The sequence below is a fragment of the Microcebus murinus genome, chromosome 19 (genome assembly GCF_040939455.1).
Source record: "Microcebus murinus isolate Inina chromosome 19, M.murinus_Inina_mat1.0, whole genome shotgun sequence".
Lineage (NCBI taxonomy): Eukaryota > Metazoa > Chordata > Mammalia > Primates > Cheirogaleidae > Microcebus > Microcebus murinus.
This window is the reverse complement of record NC_134122.1, coordinates 26,431,744-26,452,610: the sequence shown is the minus strand read 5'-3', so window position 1 is coordinate 26,452,610 and position 20,867 is coordinate 26,431,744. Positions and strand designations below refer to the sequence as shown.

Genomic DNA, 20,867 nt, shown 5'->3' with positions numbered 1-20,867 from the left:
CCAACACCATTCCAGAAGCTATTGCTGCTGAGACCACTGTTTCCACTGCATGTCCCTCCTGCACCTTGATGCTGTAAGCAGTGATGAGCCATCACTGCTGTGACTCGGGGAGAAGACAGCACCAAGGAGCAGGGTGGCCACAGCAAACAGGGGAGCAGCACCTGCGGAGCAAACCTGGGGGGTAGGAAGGGGGGAGAGCAGGCACCACGGAGGGCAGGAAGGGCCTGGCCACAAGCAGTGGGCAGCCTGTCAACAAAGTGCCAAGGCAGTGGTCCCTGGGTGGCAGCCAGGCATGGGGAGGGAAAAAGCCACTGGCAGGGCACCAGTACAGGGTTGGGTTGGGGCCTGGGAATACAACCCCACAATAACCCCACAATCACCCCACACCTCATCGTAAGGCCTGAGCTTGCAGTCATCACCATCCTGCACAGGTGTCCCCTCTGCTGGCTCTGAGTGAGATATACCATCCACCTGCTCCCCAGCCCTCCTCACATCTGTTCCACTATGATTCTGTATGTCCCCTCTTCCATATGAGCTCCTTAGGGGTGGGGATACATTTCTTATCTTTGTGTGCTCAGCAGCTGGAGGAGTCCCTGGTACATAGGGCTTACTTAATGACTACATTTATAAAGCAGAGATGCCCATTAATTAGTCACTTTCTGTACAAAAAGCCAATTCTAAAATGGGGCCTTCCTGCTGGTGGAAGCATTAAACCACCTGGTATAAAAGTACACAGAATAAAAATCAAGCCACCCATTAAAACGCCCACTTTGGCATTAGTAACTATGTGCCCTCAGGCAAGTCAATTAGCCAACCAAATAAAATAACAGAAAGCACGGTTCTGAAAACAGACCTGAGTTTGATTCTTCAATAAGTCCTTTCGTCTCTCTCAGCCTCAGTTTTCTAATCTGTAGAATAATGCCTATGTCACAGCCACCTATGTCACAGCTGTCAGGAAGACTTGTGAAATGAGGAACAAATAACAAATGTCCACCCCAAGGCCCAGCCCGGAGGGATCAGACCTTTCCCTTCCCAACGCCCCACTGGGGATAGCAGCCAAGGTTCCTTCCAGGACCAAGAGCCCATGAGTCTAAGCTCCTTTGTCTTTGCCCACCCGGGCTATGTGATCCTCACAAGAGTCCCAAGAAAGCAGATCCCACAGAGGAACACATCTTTCCCATTCTCATTTGGCCACTGCTTTACTGGCTGAATTTAGTAAAGGAAATTAGAACACTACATTCAAGAACACACCTCTGCAAAAAATGTAAGACCATCCTGACTTGAAGGGGGAGGGAAGGTAATAGCAATGTATGTAACCTTAACATTTGTACCCCCATATTACGCTGAAATAAAATATATATATGTATATGACCATCATCTTCTGCTCTGGAGTCAGTAGGTAGAGTTGAAGAAACTGGTGAGTGGTAAGAACGATAAGACACGGCCGAGTCTAATCTACACCCTTCTCTCTCTCCTGCAGCTCCAGCATGTCTCCCCTGAGCACTCTACCCCCAGGTTCCACACTCAAAGTCGATCAGCTCCTGCTCCCAAATTGCAAGCACTGCCAGGCTCCCAGGTCTGGCCCAAGTGGCTCCTGCCATCCTTTTCTGCCAAAAGAAAGTCTAGCACTCAATCATCAACACTCAGATCAAATGCCATTTCCTCTGCAAAGCCTTCCCAATGATCCTGGTTAGAATCTTCTATACTTCTACACACATTACTCAAAACTTTATTGAATAAGTAATCACAATTAATTAATTTTAGCAACTAAAAATAACTACCATTTACTGAGCACTTTGTATGTGTTTAGTCATTTCATTACCTCATTTAATGGTCAAGGTAGTCCCAGGGGTAGGCCATATTATCCCTACTTTACCAATGTCTAAACTGAGGCTTAAAGAGGTTAAGGAATTTTCCGAGGTGATAAACAAGTAAGTGGCAGGATGGACACTGGAAGGCAGGCCAGCCTGGCTCTGCAGGCAGACAAAGCAGGGACAGGGGCTTATTTCCTTCTGAGTGCCCTGAAGTGCTAGCAGCTCTTTGCACTTAATACCTGCTCAATACATTTTTGTGGAATGAGGGATCTTTAACCAAAAGACAACCTCATTGCCTTGACATTCATGTGAGAGCACTGTGTACCTGCTATGGCAACAAGGTATATAAAACACCCCACAGTAATCTCTCAACTCACTTCATAAACTTTGCCACCACCAGCATTACGAATGAGTGGCTGCAGTCCAGCTACCAAATGCACTCAGAAGAGTTTTCCTTTACTTTCATAAAAATTCCAAGATTAAGTGTTTCTTAAAAACAGGCTGGTAATTCCATCTTAAAAGGAATAACTATGTCAGTGCAAAAATATTCTCTCTTTTCTACTTGGAAGATGTTATCACTGGGCATGATCAGTGAGCAGTGATGACTAAAAGGCCACTGTTCATTCAATAGCTCCTGACCCACTAAGCACAGGTAAAGAGAGCTGGTCCTTTCACTGTGGCCATAGCTGCTTATCGCCAAGCCCGGACCACTGCCCTCTTTGTCCTTTGGACCACAGCCAGTGGACAGGTGCTGCCTCGGATTATGCCCCTCTGCTCAGACTGGCCAGAATCTGGGCAGGTTCTGGGGTATCCAGGCTGGGAGCAGGGCTCAGGGTCAGTGTGAACTTAGGTGTGTCCCACCGGATACCTATCAGTTCGTGCAGGTGGACACCCCCTTTGGCTCACTGGGCTGGTGCTACCTGACCACTCCTGCCACATAGTCTCTGTACAAACTGAGCCCAGAGAAGGTGAACTTCAATAACAAACAGACTGTCAGGGCCCCAGTCCTTGCTGCTAGAGAACCTGCTCCTTTAGACATTTTCTAGGGTCCAGAAGTAATGAACATGAAATTGACCAAGGAGACGAATGTGACCTCTCACTACTGGGCAAGTTGGAGGGACCTCTGGGTTAATGGCCATTACTTTGATTGGAGTCTGGCCATGCCAAGTAATGACCAAAGATTTCCAAAGGACATACTGGACCCTCCTAATATAGGTAACAGCTGACATAGCACTTTAAACAGTAGTATAGATAATTATCAATGTTTTTTTCTATTGTGGTAAAAAATATATAACATAAAATCTGCCATCATAACCATGTCTAAGTATATAGTTCCTTTGTGTTAAGCATATTCACTTCGTTGCACAACTATCACCACCATTCACCTCCAGAACTTGATCGTCTTACAAAACTGAAACTTTGTATCCATTAAATAACACCTCCACATTCCCTGTGACCCCACCCCAGCCAGCCTCAGGCAGCCACCATTCTACTTTATATCTCTATGAATTTAACTATTCTAGGTCCCACATATAAGCAGAATATACAGTATTGGTCTTTTTGTGAATGGCTTATTTTACTTAGCATGATGTCAAGGTTAATTCATGTTGTAGCATGTCTTAGAACCTACTTCCTTTTAATACTATTCCATTGTACAGATATACCACATTTTGTTTACCCATACCCATTGATGGACACTTGGGCTGCTTCTACCTCTTAGCTATTGTGAATAATGCTGCTGATAATAATTCAATATTGTCAAAAATGTGAATATGGGTGTGCAAATATCTGCTTGAGATACCAATTTCATTTCTTTTGGGTATATCTCCAGAAGTGGAATTGCTGGATCACATGGCTATTCTATTTTTAATTTTTTGATGAACAATGATTGCTTCAAAAATTTTATTGACCAATATACCATTGAGTGGTGTACGAAAATTAAAAATAGCTGTTAGCTCTGCACTGCCAACAAAGCTTTTGGTGGAGACCAAAGCTCTTCTGGATGTTCAGCCTCCATGAGTGAACATTCCCCCAAGTGTCTTAGGAGGGTCACATAAAATATGAGTTTCAAGAAGTCACATTTGTTAATTCTGGAGGGTTGTATACATAATCTTCACCCAAAAGTATGAACCCAATGAAACTTCGGTAAATTAATACACTCTGAATACTTAGTCTAAGTAGTTGGATAACATGTATTTAAATCTGAATTCTAAAAGTGCTGGAGAAAAACTTTATAAGAATGCTGATTAAAGAACATATGTATTTCTTACATTTTCATAAAAATGACAAGGATACTAAGAATATGTTGGAATCTTGTCAATGCTGGGTCATTTATGTTAATGGCATAGGAGTTATTTGTGTATTTTGCTATGGTTTAATGTTTCTTTATAAAATAGACTACTCTCCAAAAGGATAGCTTCACTAAAAAATAAATTAACACAGCACTAAAACAAAACTTGTCTCCTGAACTGAGAAGAAAATTCAGAGAAAACATTAAGTTGAGCATCCAGAGTCGTTTACTATATCAGGAAAAAAACCCAACAATACTGTCTAATAAAACTTTCAGGAATGAGGCCAGGTGTGGTGGCTCACGCCTGTAACCTAGCACTCTGGGAGGCAGAGGCGGGTGGATTGCTCGAGGTCAGGAGTTCGAAACCAGCCTGAACAAGAGCGAGACCCCATCTCTACTAAAAAAATCGAAAGAAACTAATTGACCAACTAAAAATATATATACAAAAAATTAGCCGGAGGCCGGGCGCTGTGGCTCACGCCTGTAATCCTAGCTCTTGGGAGGCCGAGGCGGGCGGATTGCTCAAGGTCAGGAGTTCAAAACCAGCCTGAGCAAGAGCGAGACCCCGGCTCTACTATAAATAGAAAGAAATTAATTGGCCAACTGATATATATATATATATAAAAAATTAGCCGGGCATAGTGGCACATGCCTGTAGTCCCAGCTACTCGGGAGGCTGAGGCAGAAGGATCACTCGAGCCCAGGAGTTTGAGGTTGCTGTGAGCTAGGCTGATGCCACGGCACTCACTCTAGCCTGGACAACAAAGTGAGACTCTGTCTCAAAAAAAAAAAAAAAAAAAAAAAAAAAAAAAAACTTTCAGGAATGAATACGAAAGTGTAAAGAAGAATATAAAAATGTAAAAATATACGAGACAGTTTTATAAACCACCTCAATTAGCCTGGAAACAGGTGATATTTCAAGTAGATGCCTGATTCCTGCTACATTTCTTTTATTTTCACTCACAAAGAACACACTTTGGTTGTTATTTATAATCAATATAAGGAGCTTAGGGACCAAAGAAAGCACCACTCAACATCTCAGAAAAGTGAACTTCTGACAAGCAGACTTGTCTCATCACATAAGAGCTCATCTTTGTGTTGTATCTGTTTTCCTAAATGCAGTACTGGCACCAGAATCACCTATCATACTGGTCACACAGATCTAGATGAAAAGGAAACTATCTTTATATCCTCATAACCTAGAATCATAAATATTATAACTGACCATACTGAGATAATCAAGACAAAATATAATATGCAATGAAGCTATCAGGAACACAGTGAGAACTCTTTCCTCTTAGTTCTCATGGCTCTTCTTGGTAACTCATCACATGCTTCCTCTCTTAACTGGGAGTCATAGAAGATGATTACATTTTGTCTCTGTATCTCGAGGATGCAGCATGCTGCCTTACTAAAGCAAGTGTTCAATAAATAAGCACCCTCCACAATGGAAGAGAATATGGGACGACCCAGAAAAGTAGGTTAATTCCAGTTTTCCTAACATGGAGGGAGAGCTCTATGAGGTCCCAGCTTCTTTGAGGCAAGGTTAAAATGTTAATTAATTTTAGACTTTAAGTTAAACATGCATGTTGGAACTTCCAGTGTAACTCATATACAAAATTAAGGAAAAGTATCTAAAGTAAAGTAGTTGGGAAAAATTGAAACAAGAAAAAAAATAATCTCAAGAAGACTAGGAAAAAAGTAAAACAGAAAACTTATAACAGAGAAAATAATACCAAATAGGTAGATAAAATTTCAAATATCTCACTTATCATAATAAATGTAAATGGACTACATGCTGCATTTTAAGTGGCCAAGATTGCCAGAGTAAGAAAAATTTTACCAGTAAGTTATTTATTAATAGGCAAAGGACAGAGAAAAAAAATAGGCAAATTCTAACCAAAAGAAAGCTTGTATCACTATAATATCACCAGTAAAACAGACTTCATCTTAGTAATACTTTTAATAAAAGGTTCAAATTATAGGTAGTTATACCAATTCTAAATCTGTATCACTTACACAAGGTATCAAAATACATTAAGCAAAAAATGAGAATTATAAGGAAAATCCATAACTAGAGTGGCAGATTTTAATATGCCTCTCTTAATAAGTGACAGAAAACTGATTTGAACAATCTCATATACTTCACCCAAAAGCCCCTTAAAAAACACTGAATGGAACAACATCAGAATACACATTTTTTTTCTGCCAGCCTCTACAGACATAAAAAACACTGACCCTACACTGAAGATGAATACAGCCTGGAAAAGAGCTACAGCTGATCCAAAGCCAACATGTAAAATGTGCGAGAACTATTTTGTTGCCCTAACCAAAGAGATTTGAGGGTTATAATGACATTATCCAATAAAAGCTAATAAATATATCAAGTCTATGCATTAACTTTTCTTTGAACTTAATCACCTCTACCAATAAGAGAAACATTCAAATCACATTTAGAAATTAAAAATTCACAATGTTTATTCCTATTGTAACTGCTGAAAATGTAATCTAAATTAACTGGGGATTTCTTTGGGGGTACTCCCACTTTTCTGTGCAAAGCCAGGAAGTTTTAATGTTCTGAAAACTGAGACAGTGCAAAGGACTCAATTAAAACCTAGTTAATTAAATTAACATCTTATCACTCTTTTTGGAAAATACAATTACATGCTAAAAATAGGCTTTAAAAAAAGATGAAATATTCTCCACAAGAGAAAAGATATTCACAGAAAATTTTCACACAGAAATTATTCATAAAACTGCACAAAGAACAATCTTTCTAACTATAAGTCTCAATAAGTAATATCATGCCAAGAAATAAGGGCATTAATTTTAAGAAAATAAATCTAATTCTTTAGAAATATAAATGTTATATACATACGCTATTTTCAAAAATTGCCATACCATGAATACTCTAGGTAAGAAGGGTCTTGGACTCTCTCACTGGGGTGAAGTGTTTCAAAATGCCCAGCTGAAGCTAAGACCTCAAGCTCTCAGGACAGGCACACCTAGACCAACCTCTCGCTCTACCATGTATTTAATACACAGCGTTGTCTTAATCTTCCCGAGTCTTAATCATACATAAAGTACAGACAAATATTAGTACCTGACCCAGGGGTTTGTTATAATTAAATGTGGTAATGCTAGTAAATAGCTTAGCACAGGGACTGTAGACTGTAGTATAAGTCACCATGTGTCAATCAACACTATTACCAAAGATAATGAAATCATGTATCATAAAGTTCTTCAAATAGGGGATAGACATGAAAGCAGTCCCTCATCCAGCATTTCTCTCTCAAAAACACTTGGATACAACCTTCTGAATGCTTGAATTGAATTTCTGCTAAAAACTTACCAAGTCACAGAACTCAAACACCAGAAGATAGGGAATTGCTTCTACACACTGCCCGACACACTGAAGAATATTTGGATGCTGAAGGATGCTGGTAAAAATAAAAGTCACAGTGTTATTCACCGGGAAGCAAGACAGTCACATTGTCCAAACAGTAATCCAAACTTTAACATTCATGATTTAAATATGACAAACGGAAAAGATCACATGAAGATTATACTTAACAGACATTAACTGTCTGGTGATTGAATAATTCAAAGCCAATCAGGTAAACATTTTCACAAAAGAGAAATCCTAAAATAAAAATCTTTACCCTTAGTAATTTAAGCTTAGAGATAATATTTTAAGGCAGCACCTAAAAGAAGGCAAACTATATAGTTACCCCTTGGTATCTGTAGGAGATTGGTTCCAGGAACCCCTGCAGAATCCCCTCCCAAAATCCAATCCAAAGATGCCCAAGTCTCTGATATAAAATGGGGTCATATTTGCATATAACCTACACACATCCTCCCATATACTTTCAGTCATCTCTAGATTACTTATAATACTTAATACAATGTAAACTCTATGTACTTATGTCTTATTTGTATTATTTTTTATTATTGTATTGTTACTTTTCATTGGTGTCCCCCCCCCACCCCGAATATTTTCAATCCACCACTTGTTGAATCCATGGACACAGAGGGCCAACTGTATATACACAAATTCAATAAACATTTCAAGCCAAATATTAAGTAACTCAGTTTCTCATTCAGACTAGCTAGCTTATATATACTATTTCCATAAATTCTCACAGTGTATGCAAAATCTTTTTGGAAGATATTTTGTCAAAAAGAAAATAAAGTTAAATAGAAGACAGCCAAAATAGTTTTTTAAAAAACTTCTTATTTTGGCCGGGCGCGGTGGCTCACGCCTGTAATCCTAGCTCTCTGGGAGGCCGAGGCAGGTGGATTGCTCGAGGTCAGGAGTTCGAAACCAGCCTGAGCAAGAGTGAGACCCCGTCTCTACTATAAATAGAAAGAAATTAATTGGCCAACTAATATATATAGAAAAAAATTAGCCGGGCATGGCGGCGCATGCCTGTAGTCCCAGCTACTCGGGAGGCTGAGGCAGGAGGATTGCTTGAGCCCAGGAGTTTGAGGTTGCCGTGAGCTAGGCTGACGCCACGGCACTCACTCTAGCCTGTGCAACAAAGCGAGAGTCTGTCTCAAAAAAAAAAACAAAAAAACTTCTTATTTTGAATAAGTATGAATTTATAGGAAGTTACAAAGACAGTAAAGAGAAGTCTGGTATACCTGTCTCCCAGTTTCCCCATTGGTTACACCTGACCTAGTTACATACAGTACAATACCCAAATCAGGGAATGAACACTGCAATGAAGCGTGTGTAGCATTCTGGGTCATAGTAGCACATTTGTGTACACACCACCCTGACAGAGATGCAGAACTACTCCATTGCCACGAAGTTATCTCCCATGCACCCATTTATGCCCCTGACAACTGCTAATGTTTCCATTTGTATCATGTACTCTTTTGAGAGTATGATATAAATGGAACCACACAGTATGTAGCCTTTTGAGATTGATTTTTTTCACTCAGCACAATCCCTGAGGTCATCCAAGCTGTTGCATGTATCAGTAGTTCATTCCTTTCTATTGCTGAGCAGTATTCCATGGTATGAATGTACCACAGTTTGTTTAATCATTCACCTACTGGAGGACAGTTTAGTTTTTCTAGGTTTTGGCTATTACAAATAAAGCTGCTATGAACAATCATGTAAGGGTGTTTGTATGGAAATAAGCTTTCATTTTTCAGGAATAAATGCCCAGGAGTGCAACTGCTAGGTTATATGATGTGATGATGGTTAATTTTATGTGTCACTTTGGATGGGCCACAATGCCTAGATATTTGGTCAAATGTTATTCTTACTATGTTTCTCTGAGGGTGTTTTGGGGTGAGATTATCATTTAAATGTGTGGACTTTCAGTGAAGCAGATCCCTCCATAATGTGGGTGGGCCTTACCCATCAGTTGAAGACCTTAAAGAGAACAAAGATTAACCTCCCCCGTGGAAGGAGGAATTCTGCCAGCAGACAACCTCCAGTGTTGAACTGTAACATCAGCTCTTCTCCAGCCTGCTGGCCCACCATGCAGACCATGGCCTTGCCAGCATCCGTAACTACCTCTACCTCCCTCTCTCTCTCTCTCTCTATATATATATATATATGTATGTATGTGTATATATATATATATATACACACACACACCCTATTGATTCTGTTTCTCTGGAGAATGCTAGTATTTATGATAAATATTAATACATGTTAGTTTTTTGAAAAACTGTCATACTATTTTCCAAAGTGGCTCTACCATTTTACATTTCCACCAGCAATGTGTGAAAAATCTAGTTTCTCCAAATCCTTATCATTTGGTATTACTGACACAATTTTTTCATTGTAACTTTTTTTTTTTTTTTTGGAGACAGGGTTTTGCTGTATTGCCCAGGTTAGAGGGCAGTGGTGTCATTATAGTTCACTGCCATTTCAAACCCCTGGGCTCAAGTGATCCTTCTGCCTCAGTCTCCTGAGTAGCTGGACCTATAGGTATGCACCACCACACCCAGCTAATTTTTGTATTTTTTATAGAGATAGGGTCTCACTACACTGCTCAAGCTGGTCTCAAATTCCTGGCCCCAAAGGATCCTCCCACCTCAGCCTCCCCAAAATGCTAGGAATACAGGCATAAGCCCTGTGCATGGCCTTATTACAGCTTTTCTAATAAGTGTGAAGTGGTATCTCATTGTGATCTTAATTAATTACCTTAGTGGCTAGTGATGTGGAATATCTTTTCATGCATTTATTTGCTATCCATACATATATGGTCCTCAGTAAAATGTCCCTTAATGTCTTCTGACAATTTTCTAATTGAATTTTTTTTCTGTTGAGTTTTGAGAGTTCTTTATAAATCCTAGATATGAATGCTATGTCAGCTATGTGGTTTGCAAGTATTTTCTCCCAGTCTGTAGCTTGTCTTTTCGCCCTCTAACTGGTGTCTTTCACAGAGCAAAAGTTTTTAATTTTGATGATATAATATATCAGTTTTTTCCTTTTCAGAAAGTTTAGCCATATTTTTATTCTTTCTGTTGTCGCTTCTTCCTTCCTAATGTTCCAAGATTCCTTCTTTTATCATCTCTTTTCTGTTTAGAAAATTACATCATTCTTTTAGGGTAAGTTTGCTGGTAATAAATTGTCTTAAGTTTTCCTGCATCTGAAAATGTCTTGATATCCCCTTCATTTCTGAAGGATATTTTCCCTGGATACATTTAAAACAATTTCAGGGTTCTTTTCTTTCATCACTTCAAGAACGTTCCATTTCCTTCTGCCTGGTTTCTGATGAGACATCCACTGTCATTCAAATTGTTTCTCCAATCCCATGGGTAAAGTTTCTCTCTCCCTGCTTTCAAGATTTTTTGTTTGTCTTCAATTTTCAGAAGTTTGACTATGACGTGTCTTGGCATGGATTTCTTTGGGTTTACTCTGTTTGGGATTTGCTTGATTTCTTGAATTTGTAGGCTTTTTCTTTTCCAAATGTTTAACCATTACTTCTTTGAATATTTTTTTAGCCCTATCCTCTATCTTTCATTCAGAGACATCTACGACATGAATGCTACATTTTCTGTCATAGTCCCCCCATGTCCCTGAGGCTCTATTCATTTTTTTCCCAAGTCTATTTTCTTCCTGTTGCTCAAATTGTGCAATATCTATTGTTTCATCTTCACTTTCACCGATTCTTTCTCCTTTCCTCTCCATTCTGCCGTTGAGCTCATCCACTGAGTTTTTCATTTCAGTTACTGTATTTTTCAGTTCTAAAATTTCCACTTAGATCTTCTTCATATCTTCTGTTTCTTTGCTGACATTTTGTATTTTTTCACTTGTTTCAAGTGTGCTGCAATTGTTCACAGAAGTTTTTTTTTTTTTGAGACTTTGCAAACATCTTTATTCTAAATTCATATTTGACTGATATATATATTGTACTGGCTTAGTTATACGCAAGAAGAAATTTTTCTTCAGAATTTTGAAGCCGTCTCTATTGTTTTCTTTCTCTCAATAAATTTTTATTGAGAACCTACTATATGCCTGGCACTGTCTCTAAGCACTTGGGACCCAGCAGAGAACAACAGTGACAAAGGTACATAAAGAGACAAAGTCAAAGAGTTTATACTCTAGCTTGTGTCCTTGCTTTTGGTTGTGTTGTTTACAAGTCTAAAGCCATTCTGATTTCTGTTCCTTTTCATATGACATTTCTTCTGTCTGGAAGCTTATAGGATCTTCTCTACTCCAAGTGTTCTAAAATTTTGCAGTTATGTACTTTGGTACAGATCTATTTTTACCCATTTTCCTGGGCACTCGGTGGGCTCATTCACTCTGTAAACTCATGTCCTTTAGTTCTGGACATTTTTCTTGAATATTTTGTGGATAATTTCCTCCTGCAGTATTTGTAGGTTGAACTCTCAGGTCCTCTACTCTCTTAGCTTTCATTCTTTTATGGTTCCTCTTTGCTTATTGCTCTTTTGTGGAGACTTCTTTAATTTTCTTTTCCAATCCTTCTAGCATTTTTATTTTTGCTATCATGCTTTTAATATTCAAGATTTTCTTTATTTTTCAAAGTTTCTTACATGAATGCCAGTCTGTTCTTGTTTCATGGATGCAGTATCTATTCAATCTGAGAATATTATTATCACTTGTTTTAAAATTCTCATCTCCTTGTATAGCCTGTTTTCCTCAGTACTGTTTTTTTCTATTTGTTTTGATCTCTAAAACTCACATTTAGGGTTATTTTTCTCACAGGTGTGATAATCTTTGGTTGTCTGCTTATGATTAAGAGGACTAAAAAGCTGTCTGGAAGATTTGAGCACATGGTTTATAGGATTTTGAGATTCACTGCAAGATAATCTGCATGGGCAATTTGTTGGGAGAACCTCTTAAGCCTGTATCTTGGGAATTGTCAGATTCTTCAGAGAAGACTCTTCTAAAATCTTTGCATGAGAGTAAAGATTTGGGTGCCAGTGTTCTGGGAGCCTTCTCAGGAACTGACTCCAGGAGGCGCAGAGGGCCTTCAGGGGCATTCAGACGGTCTCGCGGGTCCTCCTCAGCGCTTCGAGGGGAACAGTCCCGGTCCCGAAGTCAGCGCCCAGACGAGGCGGCACGGCCCCGGCTCAACACCCCCCGCATCCGCGCTCCGCCCCCCCTTCCCCCCCCCACGTGCCCCACGTGCTGACCCCAAAGCCCGCGGCAGTCGAGGCTACGCTGGCCCTCCGCCCCTCAGCCTCCTGGGGACCTTCAGGGCAGGGAAGGAGACAGTTGAGGATGCTGCCCCAAGTTCACCTCAGCACTCCAGATGCCAGCCCCGCTGCGGCTCTCTCTCACGGGCTCCCCCCTGGCTCTGGCGGCGGCAGAACAGTTAGGATGCCACGTGCCGGAGCCGTGCCGGAGCCGGCATCACCTGGGCAGCAGCACAGGCGGCCAGAGGCCGCGCCCAGGGGAGGAGCCTACGGACCCACAGAAGCATTTTTATGGTGGCTGCTTTAAAATCTTGCCAGATAATTCTAACATCACTGTCATCTCAGTGTTGGTATCTGTTGTCTTTTCTTGAGTTCTCTTGGTTCTTCAATGATATGTGATTTTCAATTCACACCTGGACATTTTGGGCCTCATGAGACTCTGGGTCTCATTTAATCATGTATGTTACAGGCAGAAATCCCAAAGTAGTTTTAAACACCTGATTTTCATGGACTACATACTATGTTTCAGAGCACATGTTAAAAGGTTTACTTACTAGTAAGGTTCTCCATTTTTCAAAAATGTATCTTGTTCCTTTGGACTTGCACTTGCTTTTAACTCCTTCACTATTACTCTTGCTACGCTAGTGCCTGTGTAAATCTCTCCAAGGAGGACCTAAAACCAAAAAACAGTTTCTATGTTACTTCCATTGAAACAGTAAAGAAGTACGTCTCATTCACCAGGTAATGCAATACAGGAAAACAAAACAAGTGTATGGTCTTCTATTATTTTATATATTAACTCACAAAAAGCTTGCAAAACTCAAATATTTTTCTTCAGTAAAAGGACCATTTTAAACCATTCATCAGATATTTGTAACATTCATATGTTTTTATATATTTCTTTTCTATTTCTTTCTTTTTAAATGTATTATACTTTTTATTTATTTATATTTGATTTACTCATTTATTTTAAAAAGTATTATACTTCATGGATACATGACTTGACAGAAGTGCAATTTATAAATTCAATTCAAACACAACTCAAAGATTTCTCAAAAACACTTCAACTAAGTTTTTGTTAGTCTGCTACATATGAGAAAGTAAACTGACAAACAGCCAATGTAAAACAATCATTACACTGAAACTTAAAAATCCATGGTATTTCAATAATACCAGGCCTTTATCTTGTACCAAAACATCAGTAAAATACACAGGAAAAACATTCCACTGAAATTAATAGAATATGAAATGAGAATAAACTAGCTACAGAGAAGTATTAAATATAACATAGGACAATGCCAAGGCATCCTAAAATATAACATTTAAGGCCGGGCGCGGTGGCTCACGCCTGTAATCCTAGCTCTCTGGGAGGCCGAGGCGGGCGGATTGCTCGAGGTCAGGAGTTCAAAACCAGCCTGAGCAAGAGCAAGACCCCGTCTCTACTATAAATAGAAAGAAATTAATTGGCCAACTGATATATATATGTAAAAAAATTAGCTGGGCATGGTGGCACATGCCTGTAGTCCCAGCTACTCGGGAGGGTGAGGCAGTAGGATCACTTGGGCCCAGGAGTTTGAGGTTGCTGTGAGCTAGGCTGACGCCACGGCACTCACTCTAGCCTGGACAACAAAGTGAGACTCTGTCTCAAAAATAAATAGATAAAAATATAACATTTAAAAAGAAAATGATAAAGTAAAGGCTTTTATTTAGAGAATAATGAAAACTAAGACTTCCTTTTAAAACTAGTTTTAAGTATTTTTATAAAATAGATTAATTTTAATGCCCTGGAAGTAGAGTAAGAACTTCAACACAATTCAATGTGTTTATCAGGAATATAAGGACAGAAAAATGAAGAGAACAAGAAATTCTGATAATTAATCATTTTCTTTATTTCAAATAACCAGCTACACACGTGACAGGAACAGCAATCACAAGGTATCAGTTTTTGAAACGGGGAAGAGTAACCACAGGCTACTGTCACCAATTGGCTCAGCTTGTCCCCCTCCACCACCACTGAAAGCATTCATGGTCTTCCCTACCTGCAGAGACAATTCTTTCTACACCCATACCTCTTAGCTTTTTTATTTCCTTCCAATCATCTTCTCTACAATTTCAGCAACCAATTCCATGGGTATACACCTGGCTAATAATTATCTTATTATTGAATTCTGATTTCTCTTTCTCTACCCAGTCCCTTTATTTCCAGTGTACTTACTCCAACACTGGAACCCAACAGGTGTCCAATCTGCCCTCCCAATCCACTCACAGCACCACTTTCTCATACCTACCCCCTACCAGTCCTCACTGCCCTCCTGGACCACTCTAGACCCACTGCTCCCTCCCTACCACCCCTCAACCCTGTCTCTGAGGCACATCAGCCCAGCCAAACCCCAGTGCTGGTTCAATCCAACTACCAGCCTGTAAAGAAGCACACACACAAAAGAGACCACACAACCACAATGACTAGTCTCACTTTCAATTGGTGAGGGCCTTCAGCGCTCACCGTCCCCCATTTCCCTAGTGGATAAACTTTCCCAGATGACTCTCTCACACCTTCTCTGGTTCAAACTTCTAACACATCTTTTTACTCCTCCCTTTCAAGTGAGGAACTGGCCTCCTCCTCACTGAAAAACAATCAGAAGGGAACTTCCACCAAATCCACATGCTCCACCCTTTGCTTTCACTGCCATTTCAAGAGATGCTGCCTTTGCTCCTCAGACTAAGTCCTCCAACTGTGCTATTGACCTCGTCTCCTTGCTCACTAAGGACTTTGCTCCTGCAATTATCCATCTCCTGCATTGTGCCTCCCCCTCTACATAGGAACATGTTGAAAGAACTTGCTATTCTATTTAAAAAAAAAAAAAAAAGCACATCAAAAAACCTTTCCTTGGCCTCACAAAGGTTGCCAAAACAGCTATTATTCCATTTCTCTGCTTCTCTTTTGTGTTTGTTTTTTGAGTTTTTTTTTAGATAGAGTCTCACTCTGTCACCCAGGTTGGAATAGAGTGGTGTGATCACAGCTCACTGTAACCTTGAACTCCTGGGCTCAAGCAATCTTCCTGCCTTAGCCTCCTAAACAGCTAGGACTACAGGGGCATACCACCACATCCAGCTAATTTTTTATAGAGACAGGTTCTTGCTATTTTGCCAAGGCTGGTCTCGAACTCCTGGCCTCAAGGGGTCCTCCTGTCTTTGTCACTTCTGCTTCCCTTTAAACTCCTCAAGAGAGTTGTCTAAATGCACTATCTCCTCTTTCTCTCTTGAACCCATTCTACATAAGGATGTGCCTTCACCATTCCCCCTATACAACTTCTTTCAAGGACACCAAGAAACTCAATGTGGCTGAATCGTAATTCTCTCAGTCTTCATCTTATTGGATTTGTAAGCCAAAGCATTTACAATTAAACTGCTTGGAATTCCTTCTTCACCCAACTTTCAGAACACGCCTCTCTCCTGCACATCTCCCTGCCCACTGGCTCTCCCTGTCTACACTGACCTCTCCCTGTATAAGCCTCTGGGATGAGTCCTTACACTCCCTGTCTTCTCCATCTTGAAACTCTCTCTGTTTCCATCTAGTCTCATGGCTCTAAACACCAGCTGTATACTCTGTGGCCTGGAACCTCTCTCCTTAACTCTGGATTTGTGTTTCCAGTTGCCTACTTGGTAGCCCTACTTAAATGTCTAACAGCCACCTCACACCTAATATAGTGGAAAATGAACTCCTGACTTCCTCCTCCAAGGCTGCTTCTCCGGTAGTTTTCTTTGCATTTCAGCTGACAGCAACCCCATTCTTCCAGTTACCCAGGCCACCAACAGCCATCCTCAACTGTTGCCTTCCTCCAGAGTCCACATCTAATCCACCCGAAGTCTTGCATGCTCTCATTTGAAGGTCTATCTTGGTCCCCTCCTCACACACTTCTCACCACCTCCGCTGCTACCACCCAGGTTCAAACCCGTCTGGATCTCTCCCTGGATGACTGCAACAGCCCTCTCACCAACTTCCTGATTTTACCTTTTGCTCTATAACTGCCATAGTGATCCTTTTAAAGGTAACACAATCGTGTCACTCATCTCTCAACCAACAGAGTACTTCCTCATTTCGTTCTGAGTAACACTCTAAGTCTCTAGTGCATACAATATCCACATCATCTGACTCTCCCATACCTCTCTGAGCCCACCTCCTACAGCAGGTTATTTATGTCCGACTCTCCCAGCTAGGGATTTAAGCCTTGTGAAGCGGGGAGTCTACTGTGTTTGCTACTACACTCCCTGCAGTCCTTTACACCATACCTCCATCCTGAGAATAATGCCTAGGATGCAAAGGATTTCCTAAACAGCTCACATTTGGTAACTAATAAAGGATGGAAGGCATTAAAGATATAGAACCAACAGACAGATCTGAACAGAAGCAGCAGCAGCATTAGATGGATGACAACAGCAAATATATCCTGCCACCTTAGGCACCCTGCTGACGATGCAATCACCCCTCAATTAGGAACCTATTATTGAGAATGACTGCTATAGGGTGGGAAGATGTGTGTAAGATTATTCCTTTTGAACAATGTATGGGAAAAAGGTCAACAAAGTACTGTTACTACAGGCCACTTGACAGGCCTGTAGAAACAAGAGGTGGCTCTTCATCATCACCATGGTCTTCGTTCTATTAAGAATGTATGTTTACAGTTCTAAAGTGGTTTCAGTACCATAAAGGAAAGGGCAAAAGAAAGAATGAGAAAGGAGAGAAAAAGAAGAAGAAGAAAAAAACAAATCATTTAACTCGAGGAGGACAAAAAGCTGCTACAATTCCAGGTCTCTTTTCCCTTCTTACCATTCTTATGCCAACAATTAGAAAAGGCGCTATTAGCCAAGGCATGGTCGCATGCACCTGTAGTCCCACCTACTCAGGAGGCTGAGGCAGGAGGACTGTCTTAAGTGACAGAGCAAGAACCTGTCTTTAAACAAACAACAACGAAAAAGTCTCTAATACATTAAAAAAAAAAAAAAAAAGACTTTTGCTATGATCTGAATGTTTGTGCTCCCCCAAAATCCATATGTTCAAACCTAACCACCAATCTTCTGGTGAGTCCCAGCCTTACTGTATGGCCAGAGCATGGAGTGGGGTGGGGGCCTAACCAATGTCGTGGTGAGGAGGTGGGCCTTTGGGAGGAATGGGATTAGTGTATTTACAGAAGAGGCTTCAGAGAGCTGCCTTTCCCTTTCCACCATGTGAGGACACAGAGAGAAGGCGGCATCTATGAACCAGAAAGCAGGTCTTTCATCGGACGCTGAATCTACTGGCACCTTGATGTGGTGCTTCCCAGACTCCAGAACTGTGAGAAACAAATTCCTGTTGTTTCTAAGCCAACCAGTTTATGGTACTTTGTTAACAAGAGCCTGAATAAACCAAAACAACCTTCTTGGAAAAAGTTACACACCCAGGAATGTTGAGGCTCACAATGGGGAAACTCAATTAGTACTACAGCGTCTACAGAGAACATGTAATGTCTCACAGTACAGTTCTTAATTAGCTTTAAATTCTAAACAGTATAATTAGGAGGGGGGAAAAAATCAAAGTGAAGAACATTTTACCTTTCCAAACCAGCCATTTCCAATTTCCTGTATGTAGTTCAGACTGTGGCGGGCAACTTGAGACTTTAAACCTTCTGTAGAGAAAAGAACATTAAAAATTAAATATAAGTTTCTAACTAAAGTAAATATTAAATACATAACCTATAAAGTACAAACACTAACAGAAATTTAATGCTTGTGCTAATAAAGGTAGAAATAGACACATAAAACATCTCTTTCAAACTAACAATACCAAAACAATTTCAGGTTTTAAAACTGACCATATTTTTTTAATGAGTATCCTACCATGATCCTTTAATACCTTGTACTGTTTTGTTCTGGTCCAACTACTCTAACATAACCACCACTCACCATTCCAACAGCCTTTACTTAGTTCTTATTTTTATGATCTCTCTTTAACAGCTCACATGGATATAGGATTAGCCCTCTTAAACTACTCTCCCTTAATGTTTTAAGAACAGCTTTACTGAAGTATAATTGATATATAATAAAATGCACATATTTAAAATGTATAATTTGATATATTTTGGTATATTTATGCACCTATAAAATCACCACCAAAATAAAATGTTGAACATCTCTATCACCCCTCAAAGTTTTCTCACACCCCTCAGTAATCCCTCCCTCTGGACCCCACCTCTAAACAACCATTCATGTGCACCATAATTTGCATTTTCTAAAATTTTATGTACCTGAAATTATATGGTATGTATTCTTTAATGATTTGGCTTCTATCAATTATTTTAAGATTCAATCAAGTTTTTGTGTATATCAAGAGTCCATCCTTTTTTTTTTTTTTATCACTTAAAAGTTTTCTACTGAATGGATATACTAGACTTTGCTTATTCATCCACAGGTTGGTGGGTATTTATGTTGTTTACAGGTTGGGGCTATCACCAATCAAGTTGCTATAAACATATGTTTATATGTCCATATCTTTATATGGACATATGCTTTCATTTCTCTTGGATAAATACCAAGGGGTGAAATGGCTAGATCATATGGTAGGTGTGTATTTAAGTTTTTAAGAAGCTACCAACTGCTTCTTTTTTTTTTTTTTTTTTGAGACAGAGTCTCGCTTTGTTGCCCAGGCTAGAGTGAGTGCCGTGGCATCAGCCTAGCTCACAGCAACCTCAAACTCCTGGGCTCGAGTGATCCTTCTGCCTCAGCCTCCCGGGTAGCTGGGACTACAGGCATGCGCCACCATGCCCAGCTAATTTTTTATATATATATCAGTTGGCCAATTAATTTCTTTCTATTTATAGTAGAGACGGGGTCTCGCTCTTGCTCAGGCTGGTTTTGAACTCCTGACCTTGAGCAATCCGCCCGCCTCGGCCTCCCAAGAGCTAGGATTACAGGCGTGAGCCACAGCGCCCGGCCCCAACTGCTTCTTAAAACGTGAGAGTTCCAGTTGCTCCAAATCTTTGCCATCACTTGGTATAGTCAATCTTTTCCATTTTAGCCATTATAAAAGGTATACAACCTTATTTTAGTTATAATTTTCAGTTCCCTATTGACTCATAATGTTGAGTACTTTTTCACTTGCTCATCTGCCATCTGTGTATCTTCTGAGGTGAAGTATCTGTGCAAATCTTTGCCTCATTTTCTTTTTTTTTGAGACAGAGTCTCACTCTGTTGCCTGGGCTAGAGTGCCATGGCATCATCCTAGCTCAGAGCAACCTCAAACTCTTGGGCTCAAGCAATCCTCCTACCTCAGCCTCCAGATTAGCTGGGACTACAGGCATGCACCACCATGCCCAGCTAATTTTTTCTATTTATTTTTAGCTGTCCAGCTAATTTCTTTCTATTTTTAATAGAGATGGGATCTCATTCTTGCTCAGGCTGGTCTTGAACTACTAAGCTTGAATGATCCGTCTGCCTCAGCTTCCTAGAATGCTAGTATTATAGGCATGAGCCACCATGCTCAGCCCTTTGCCTCATTTTTATTGGGTTGTTTTCTTACTGTTGAGTTTTGAAAGCTCCAAATATTTTCTCCCAGTCCACGGCTTGACTTTTCATTCCCTTAATAGTGTCTTTCAAAATGCAAAAGTTTTTAATTTTGATAAAGTCCGATTTATCAATATTTCCTTTTTTTAATGATGTTTTTGGTGTCATATCTAATAAATCTTTGCCTAACTGAAGATCACAAAGATTTTCTTCTATAAGTTTTATAATTTTATGCTTTACATTTAGGCTTGTGATGCCTTTTGAGTTAATTTTTATATATAGTACAAGGTATGGATCAAGGTTCATTTGTTTGCCTATGAATATCCATTTGTTCCAGCACCATGTAACTGCACCTCTATCAAATGAATTGACCATAGAAGAGGTGACATCAGTGGAAATGTTGAAGTAAGAACCTCTGGAGGCTGTCCCTTCCTAGAAACACTAAAAATCATTTCAAAAACTATTAATATCAACCTTATCGGAACTCTGGAAGATAGTTAAAGGTTTTTAAAGGTTTCCAGTAACCAAAGTGAACCAGGAGAAAGTTTACTGGGACAGGGTTGAAGCTGTAGCTTTCACTTACCCTAAGCCCACTCCCC

The 20,867-nt window shown here is 40.0% G+C and overlaps 1 protein-coding gene across 1 annotated transcript in view; it reads right to left on the bottom strand.

Annotated features, from left to right (window-relative positions):
• Positions 1-20,867, bottom strand: part of LMTK2 (lemur tyrosine kinase 2) — a 98,837-nt gene that overhangs the window by 42,838 nt on the left and 35,132 nt on the right. The window contains exons 4-6 of the mRNA XM_012759215.3: positions 18,322-18,395; positions 13,287-13,405; positions 7,457-7,544 (exon numbers count right to left, since the gene is read on the bottom strand). Coding sequence (XP_012614669.2) covers positions 7,457-7,544; positions 13,287-13,405; positions 18,322-18,395 — 281 coding nt within the window. The remainder of the gene's footprint in view (positions 1-7,456; positions 7,545-13,286; positions 13,406-18,321; positions 18,396-20,867) is intronic.